At 37.9% G+C, this 9,086-nt stretch overlaps 2 protein-coding genes across 2 annotated transcripts; both read right to left on the reverse strand.

Moving 5' to 3' along the window:
- Positions 1-3,989: 3,989 nt before the first annotated feature.
- On the reverse strand, positions 3,990-6,318 carry LOC113293377. The gene is made up of 3 exons (XM_026542033.1): positions 5,636-6,318; positions 5,374-5,547; positions 3,990-4,342 (listed from the first exon to the last, which is right to left on the reverse strand). The coding sequence occupies exons 1-3, from the start codon at positions 6,119-6,121 to the stop codon at positions 4,334-4,336; spliced, it is 669 nt and encodes a 222-aa protein (XP_026397818.1). The 5' UTR covers positions 6,122-6,318; the 3' UTR covers positions 3,990-4,333.
- A 150-nt stretch (positions 6,319-6,468) lies between these two features.
- Positions 6,469-8,733, reverse strand: LOC113293378 (coiled-coil domain-containing protein 12-like). The gene is made up of 5 exons (XM_026542034.1): positions 8,660-8,733; positions 8,086-8,220; positions 7,813-7,945; positions 7,591-7,705; positions 6,469-6,804 (listed from the first exon to the last, which is right to left on the reverse strand). Exons 2-5 carry the CDS (start codon positions 8,205-8,207, stop codon positions 6,737-6,739), a joined length of 438 nt encoding a protein of 145 aa, XP_026397819.1. The 5' UTR covers positions 8,208-8,220; positions 8,660-8,733; the 3' UTR covers positions 6,469-6,736.
- Between the last annotated feature and the right edge of the window lie 353 nt (positions 8,734-9,086).

Genomic DNA, 9,086 nt, shown 5'->3' on the forward strand with positions numbered 1-9,086 from the left:
CCTTGACTGTGAAGTGTATAACGATACCTTGTTCCTCACAAAACTCCTTCAATGGGTCTTCGATGTATTCACCGCCATTATCGGAACGTATCTTCTTAATCACACGACCAAGTTGTTTCTCTACCATGGTCTTCCACTTCTTAAACACCTCGGTGACTTCATTCTTATGCTTCATGGTGTAAAGCCAAACTCTTCTTGAAAAGTCATCAATAAATGTCACAAACCACCTAGCACCTCCCTTAGAAACTGTACGAGAGGGACCCCAAACATCTGAATGGATGTAATCTAACATACCCTGCGTTTGATGTACAGCGGTACCAAAAATGCTCCTACATTGCTTCCCGAAGATACAATTCTCACAGAAATCAAGCTTGCAAGTCTTTTCACCTCCAAGCAAGCCTTTATTACTCAACACGGACATACGTTTCTCACTCATATTCCCAAGACGCATATGCCATAAACGTGTTGACTCCACCTGTTTCTCATCAATTGATTGAGAAACCATAGCTCCACCACAAACTATATCTCCTTGTAAGAAATATAAATTACCATGTCTTTCACTGGTCATCTTCAAACTACCGTCGTAGTATACCTTCAAGAATGCATATTCAGCAACATACTTGTATCCAAGTGATTCAAGTACTCCTAACGAAATAAAACTCTTCCTCAAATCTGGAACATGTCTAACCTCTGAAAGTGTTGTGATAACACCATGCGAACGAACCTGTACCGTACCAACTCCAACTGTTTTGCCGGCATTAGAATTTCCCATAATAACAGTACCACCATTCACCTATTTATAAGTAGTGAAATAATCCTTTGAAGGATACATATGATACGAAGCACCGGAATCAAGCATCCAACCATCATTGAGATAACTCTTTGATGTAACGGTTAACACTTCCTCATCAAAACCACACATTGGGTCTTCTAAAACTTCACTGCCTTCCGCAACCGAAGCAACAACATTCTTCGAATCTGATTTCTCACGTTTCTCATCTCTTGCCTTAAGCTTGAGACAATCATCCCTAATATGACCAGTTTTACGACAATAATAACACTCAATATCGTTCTTCTTGAAACGATTCTTCGACTTCTGCTTCTTATTACTATTCTTTCCTCTATCAACAAACAAACCCTCGGCTTGTGCTTCATCGCTTAACTCTTGTTTCCTTAATGCCTTAGCTTGTAAAGCAGCGACCACATCATCGAAAGCCAACTTATTGTCTCCTTCGGTTTTCACACTCAGCAAGTAGTCAACGAAAGCATCATACGATGGAGGCAAAGAACATAATAATATCATAGATTTGTCCGTATCTGAAATAGTCACACTGATGTTAGATAAATCAGAACAGATCTTATTAAACTCGTTAATATGATCAACTATAGGCTTACCTGGAGCCATCCGAAAGGCATGAAGCATGTGCTTCAAGTAAAGCTCCGAAGTCAAATCCTTTTGCAAGTAAAGCTTCTCTAACTTATCCCACAACACCTTTGCAGAGGTTTCACTCGAAAAATTATGAGTGATCTCCCTTGACAAACATAATCGAATAGTAGAACACGCCTCCAAAACAAGGTCATCCCACTTCTCATCGCTCCATTCCTTTGGTAACGCTGCTGGTTTGTCCTTGATCGCTTTGATTTGTTTCATACTAACAAGAATATCTTTAACATCAGTTTGCCATGATGTAAAATTATTCTTCCCGTTGAATTTGATAATATCAAATCCATGCACCTTCGAAAAACTTCCACTTGATGTAGAACTAGACATCTTCACTTCCAACTATGATCCTCTCCATGCTCACCGCACCACTTGTTAGGATTAATGCCTTAGGATTAACCTCACAAGACACTAATAGTTCTTTGGATCAACGTAGAACTAAAGAAAACATAAATAAGATGCACTAAACGAAACAAAGAAAGACACAAGATTTAACGTGGTTCGGCAATATGCCTACGTCCACAAACGGCTACGATCAACTCTTATTATAGAACGAATTACAGAGAATAAACCACAACTATGACCAGCAGGATGTTGTTCACAAACCCTAAACAATTCTCTATGAACCAAACGTTCTAAACCCTAAAATTCTCTAGTTATGAGAACTCTTCTCCGAATTGTGCTGTGTGTATTTTCCTTAAGACTTGTACACCTATTTATATAGGTTACAAACTTGTCTTCCAAGTATATGAGTTATACTAGGAAACCTAAACATAGCTACAAAAGGAAACCTTAAGTTTAACTAAATCAGGAAACCTCTAGCTATACCAAATTAAGGAAACACCTAGACGATTCTAGAATACTCTAAAATCTTCCTAAAACATCGACAACATAACAGTTGGGAAGTAGCTACACTTGAAAATGGAGCATGTTGTTAAGAATCTAGAACTGGAGGAGCTCGATTTCTACCACTAATTAGCTAGGTATGTGGGATTTAGAACTTACCGAACTGATGCGTTTACACATTTACCATTTGAAACATTGTCACCATATACAAGAGGGAATTTAGTTCCACTCAAGTTGAAAGCATTAACTCCATTTCCCTGTCAGATAAAATAGTAAAAAGCCGCAGGGGCTTAGAGACTGTTTCTCCAAGTGTTGGGATGCTTATTTGCATTTGACATTTAATGAATTAGAGTTAAGCGCATACCACAAGGGTCTTTCTGTTTCCCAGCACAATTTTGGTAACAAGGTGGCGGTCAGTGATGGTCGCACCCACAGTAAACACCCAAGGTGCGGTACTAAGAACAGTTTGCTGAGACGGGCCAGTGTTGCCAGCTCCCTGTGAAGTTAAGACATCTTTTTCAATTGCATGAAACGAACCGATAGCATATGGATCCTTGTAAAATACGGTAGCCCAATCACCCATGGATAAGGAGAGTATATCAACTCCATCTGCTATTGCATCATCAAATCCTGCCAAAATGTCATGGGAATAGCAGTCTTCTTCCCCTGACGAACAGACTTTGTATACAGCAATTCTTGCAGAGGGCACTGCTCCCCTCACAGTTCCCCTGGCCACATAATAGAAGCTAGCATCTTTGATTGCGTTTCCAGCTGCAATTGATGCGGTATGAGTCCCGTGACCAATGATATCCCCAGCACTAGGAGACGAGTCCCCAACTTCTGTAGCATAAACTCTATCCCCAATTAACTTGCTGCATATACAAATACGCAAAAATCAGAAATGTTTGAAGAGTTAAAGAAGGTTCAGTGCCAAAAAAAAAGGCAAATAATTACTCGTTGCAGGTGAAGTTTTGGCCTCCTTCACAGACACCTTTCCACTTCTTAGGAGGAGGACCAAATCCTTCATTATGCGAGACTAATGATTAAGAAGAAGATATGGGTTCTGATGACCATGTTGTAAATGGGTTTCTTCTTAAGACTGATCTGCACACACAAAATCTTGAAATTTGATTCATTCTTTTTCTTGAAGAAGAAGAAGAAGAAGAAAGGAAAGCCTATTAGTTATCGGAGGAGGGGGAATGTGAAAGACGCGAGGAGAGGGAGCTTTGTAGTCTGCAGGAATTGATGTTCAGACCCAAGACGGCTGGGATTTTAACTCTCTAGTCCTCCTACCCTTCAAGGCAGTACCATAAATCTGAGAAAAGTTCTCCAGACTTCTTTCTTGAGAGGGGAAGAAGAGGCATGGCAGTGTGGGGCTGTTTCCATCTTCTTTTCAGAATTCAGGTAGGGTACCAAGTTCAAATTCAACTCGTATGGAACTTGAAAAGATGGATGTCTCAAGTAACCAGATTATGGGAATCATTCCTCCAAGTTTAGGGGATTAGCCAGCTCGAAATTGTCGGATTTATCTATGAATAGACTCACTGGGAAAATTCTACATAGTTTGTTAAGGATAGAGAACCCGAAACAATGCAAATTTTAGAGCTAATAGATTGTGTGGATAGATCCCACAAGGTAGACCATTTAACATTTTTCCAGCAGTTACTTATGCTCATAACCAATGCTTGCGTGGGAAACCATTGCCACCTTGTAAGGTCAAATAAACAAGATGAAGATAATAGTAAACTAGTAGTAGTATGTCAGTAAGATGCTGACTCAGTTGACATTGTTTGCCATATCAGAAATTGTTAGCTATATGTAATGTTAGGGATTTGTACTTGACTAGTTGTAACAATTTCATACCAATTCTTTTCATCAAATTCTCTCTTTTTTCCTTCATTGTTGATGATACGGGCTTGCTTTGCTATGACTGAATAGCCATTTGAGTCTCTTTTCTTCTTTTTTTTTATCCATAAGTAAGATTATGGTGCTGATAGACTTTCGAACTCGGGTCAGTCACCAACCAAAAAGATTACTGCTCAATTACTAAGATATCTGCAAAATCAAAAATATAACCATGAGAAGAATCACAAATTGAACCGAATATAGAAGTAAAAAAGGAAGCTTAGCCTTGGCCATTGCACGAAAAGCATAGCAGAAAGGATGCGAAGTGAAGTCACAGATTCAGGGAATCAATAAATCATTTCCACTCTTTAAATCAGCTCAGATCAAGACAGGATGTATTGTCTTGGATTAGTTCTCTAAATATTTCGTGTTCTAATCATGACCTTAGAATTTTGAAGGATCTAGAGCTTTTTTGATTAATGGTTTGGAAATGAGCAGAATCAGGGTATGGTCCAAGCACTCTCACCGGATGCTTTACTATTGTATTTGGAATTTCTTAACCATTATCTGGACACTGATACCACTATCAATTATTTCCTTCATATATTCTCGTCCTTTTCCATTATAGGAGCACCAATTGAAGGGAATTCCCTGATATCTGAGATCAATCAAACCCATTTGTTGGATCGAACTATGAATATAATGAGTGGCACTAGATGTACATTGATTTCCTCCCTGTTTATGATCTAAATGCAGAATGAAGTTTAGGTCTGCAAAAGAATTTAATCTTGGTCCACTGGTCATATTTTTCTGGTGCAGACAATGCACCATACTTCCGTACAAGTGATGCTGAAAAGAAATGCAGTGAAATCTTAATGCTGTTATGCCATGCAATGAGCATTCCACCAGAGAGACCAATCCTAAATACAAAGGACCATTCTGCAAACTTTAAGCGCCTACCAAGTTTTCTGTAATTTCTAAAGTTGCTTTAGTCTCAGCAAGAAAGAGGCCAAAATCGATCAAGCAATATGGAGTATCAAGTAAAGAGCTAAGAGTAAGCATATCCAGATTTAGATTTAAGCTGAGAGTGCAATAAGAAGAAAAGAGAGACTTAGTTGTATGACTACTATCATATATTTCACACTGCAAATAACTTGATTAAGCTTATGGCATATGGAACAGAAGATGCGGAGGAAGTGAAAGAAACAATATATAGTGCTCAATATAGCAGAAGAACTAACCTGATTGGTATTGTCTGTCAGGTTTTGAGCAACAACTGCAGAAGACTCATCATCCTGAGCAGTTGGTAAAGTGTCACTTTCATTTTCTGATTCAGAACCCTCTCCCTGGAACCTACCAACATCATTATACCAATCCTTGAAGTGATAACCCAATTTGCCACCTGCATCAGCGTACTACATAGACATGGACTCTTGTGATCTAGTAACTCTGACGGCAATATTGTAATATCGAGAATAAGTAAAGTTATCAAAAATTACGTACCTTCCCATAAGCCACACCTTGCTTAACGGAGTCTTCTAACATTTCAATCTCTTCTACAATCTCTTCTCCATATCTCTGCAGGTGATGCGAATAATCCCCATTGTCAAGATCAAATTTTTGCTTGAAGGCATTGAATTGGTCTGCTGGAATCTTGGCAGCATCAAGAGGAGGTAGGGTGCCTAATTCTATGTGCATCCAAGCGTCGATTACTGCAGAATGAACTTTAGACTTTTCTTCTTTAAGATAATTTTCTTCAAAGTTGCATTTTTCTGCTGCTTGTCCACTGAATTTCCGGAAATGGTTTCCAGAGGTTAAGAAGATTTGTGGGGGATAGTTAAAAGTGTGCAGGTATTTTGAGACAAGTATTGAAGAAGTTGGATTATTCGAGATTAATGAAGAACAAGAAGAAGATATGGGTTTTGATGACCATCTTGTAAATGGGTTTCTTCGTAAGACTGATCTGCACACACAATATCTCTGATTCATATTTTTTTCTTCTTGACGAAGAAGAAGAAAGAGAACCTAATAGTTACAGGAGACGGAGGAATGTGAAAGACGCGAGAGAGGGAGGCTTTATAGTTCGTCCGGATTGACGTTTAGTCCCAAAATGGTTGGGCTTTTTACTCTCGGCTGTTTCCATCTGCTCTTCAGAATTCCACATTGTATTGTGAGGAGATTTGTTCCGTTTACAAAACCATGTTACTTGGTTGTTGTCTTGTTGTTCCATTCGATTCATACACAAACCATATTAAAATTAAAGGATTTAATCTGGAAACAACACTAGGTAGTTTGATCAGTAGCCCAGCAAACAGAAATTCCAATTGCATAACATGTTAAACGAAATAAAACTGAAACTATAGGAAGGAACAGTTTTCTGAACTCCAAGAGACTAGAAGCTGAACAACATAACAAAATTTGAACAGTTTTCAAGCTAACTTATCTCTTAGTTTAAATGTACAAGCCCTTTAAGACCAGCTATCTGCTTTGTTTTGTTTTGCAACCCCCCTCAGTTAATTAACCGTATCTATTCCGCTGCAAATACAAGTGATCTTGGCTACTGAAACCTATTAAAATCTCTTAATAAACAATGAAACACTTCCACTAATCTCCTCCTGATGCAGTTTCACCATTCTCCTCGGCCGACTCTTGGTTCTCTTTTGCTTGTTCCTCTGCAGTATAACAATGCATAAGAGCGGTTAGTGAACAAGGAAATCAATACTTAAACCTTAGTTGGGACCAATGCCTACATGTCATAGCCTCACAATGGAAAACCAACAGCTACAAAATTCGAAAAGAAATAACTTATTGGTGGGTTTGTTTGCAGAATTCACGATTTCCAGGATTTATAATCCCATGGGATTACAAATTCTGGTATTCATGTAAATCCCTCGTGTTTGGTAGTTCATTTAAAAATTCCTAGGATTCATAGAATTATCTTGTTTTAAAGTCCATATACTGTTTGGTATTACCCTTAGAATCCTAAAATGGTATATATATGAGATTTATAGTTAAAAAAAGTGGGTCCATAAATCCCTTGATAAGTTTCCCAGCAAATCTTAGGGGGGAGAGGTCGGACTCCATATAGAGGATTTGCTAGAAAACTGAATCCCGTGGGAAACGTGATTCCAGGGATTTGGACAACCAAACATAACAAAGGAAACGTAATTCCACCAAATCCCATGGACCCATAAATCCCACCTTTAAAATTCCACATCCAAACCCACCATATAAGAAAATATCAACAACATTTTTTTCCTTCTATACAGCATCTTTCTCAAAGAAGCAAAATGTGCAGCTGAAATCTATAACAACCCCCGCTTATGTGGCTCCATAAAAGAAAAGAAAGGCAACAGGCAGATCAGTCATCTGGCGAACTAAAACCTAGGCAAATTTCGATAAATTGCCTAATTCAATAGATATAGTAGTATGCATAACAAAGAAACAAGGATATTTACCAGCAAGTTGAGCTATTGCCTTCTGTGTGCGTCTTTCAAGTTTATCAAGCTTCTTTTGTACGTCCCTTCGAAGGTCCCAGTTTGGCTTCTTTGGAGCAATATTAACAAATGGGTCCTGCAATACATTTTTCATATTAGACATACATGATCTACAAGTACCATCCAAGCATTAAAACAAATCCACCATCCCCATACTAGTCTAGACTGTAAAAAAAACAATACCTCAGTCTTCTCGGCTGGAGGAGGTACAGCAGCAATTGGGTCTTCAAACTTTGGTAAGACAGGAGGAGCAAGCTTACCCTCCTGAAGTTTTTCATCATGAGGAAGATAGTTCCTAAATTTCAAGCTCTTATTTCTGCAAAGAAAATGTAATAACATTTTTCAGTCAAACATAACAATGAAGAAAATTAAGCAGCAAAAAACCCATTCCCCCACCAAATTTCTAAAACCAGTAAATTAACAAGCAAAATTATGAGCACAGAGATAAGAGCTTACTCATCCTCCTTGGGTTCATCCCCATCTTTAGCATTAAACAGTTCCTTAGCTTCTCTAAGAGCTTTAAGCCTCTCGCGTCTCTCTGCAGCGGCTTGTTCAATCGAATCTTCTTCAGCAGTCATGGTTTTACTTATTCTATAAAAAAGAAAAGGTAAAACAGTTAAACACACAACATCAAAAGAAGATCAATTCACACATTAACTTAATTAGGAATCAAAAATCACAATGCCCATCTAAAACCCTAGAATCGTTACACTACTTAAATTATACAAGGAAGCTCAAATCCCTAACTGCTAAATATATTACGTTTCAATGTTTGCCGAAATTTGGTGTCCAATTCAAGTTTCTTTGGCTACAACTAGATTACTAGAACCGAATTCAACTTCAATGGGACGATTTTTCAATAAACCTTACTTTATTTTGCAAAATACACAGAAGCAAAACCCTAACTAATTTGTAATAATTCATATAAGTAAAGCATAACTAAACCTAATTTTAACAACCATATCAACAACAAGAGAAAGAATGAGATGATGAAACACAAAAATGTATGAAGATCGTGGAATCTTCTTACCTTGAAGAGGGAAAATCAACTTTACTCACAACTTTGTCCGGTATGATGCTATTTACTGAGACGAAGAGAAATCTTATTAGGAAAATTTCTTGTTTGGTCCTAGGCCCATATAGTTATTTATAGTAGGGTCCAACCGGAAATTTTTTTTTATCCGGAAGTCCAAAATTAATTTAAACATGGAAATGTCCATAATGCCCATTACTACCAAACGTGTGTGTCTACACTGCTTACAAATTTGAGTACATATCTGGTACACTGCTTAAAAATTCGAGTACATATTTGCTACACTGCTTACAAATTTGAGTACATATCTGTCTGAGTACATATCTGTCGTACTGCTTACAAATCCGATTATATATCTGAATGCTTACAAATTCGAGTACATATTTGCTGCACTGCTTCCAGGTAGAGTACAAATCTGTAAGAA

The sequence above is a fragment of the Papaver somniferum genome, chromosome 7 (genome assembly GCF_003573695.1).
Source record: "Papaver somniferum cultivar HN1 chromosome 7, ASM357369v1, whole genome shotgun sequence".
Taxonomy (NCBI): Eukaryota; Viridiplantae; Streptophyta; class Magnoliopsida; order Ranunculales; family Papaveraceae; genus Papaver; species Papaver somniferum.

Bases quoted from the DNA above. Each gene is read 5' to 3' on its own strand.
- LOC113293378 (XM_026542034.1), bottom strand. From the start codon at position 8,207: ATGACTGCTGAAGAAGATTCGATTGAACAAGCCGCTGCAGAGAGACGC. The intron at 7,946-8,085 runs GTAAGCTCTTAT...TTTTCTTTGCAG, and splicing joins GATGAACCCAAGGAGGATGA to AAATAAGAGCTTGAAATTTA. The intron at 6,805-7,590 runs GTAAATATCCTT...GTTATACTGCAG, and splicing joins GGCAATAGCTCAACTTGCTG to AGGAACAAGCAAAAGAGAAC.
- LOC113293377 (XM_026542033.1), bottom strand. From the start codon at position 6,121: ATGAATCAGAGATATTGTGTGTGCAGATCAGTCTTACGAAGAAACCCA. The intron at 5,548-5,635 runs GTACGTAATTTT...ATGTCTATGTAG, and splicing joins AAGGTGTGGCTTATGGGAAG to TACGCTGATGCAGGTGGCAA.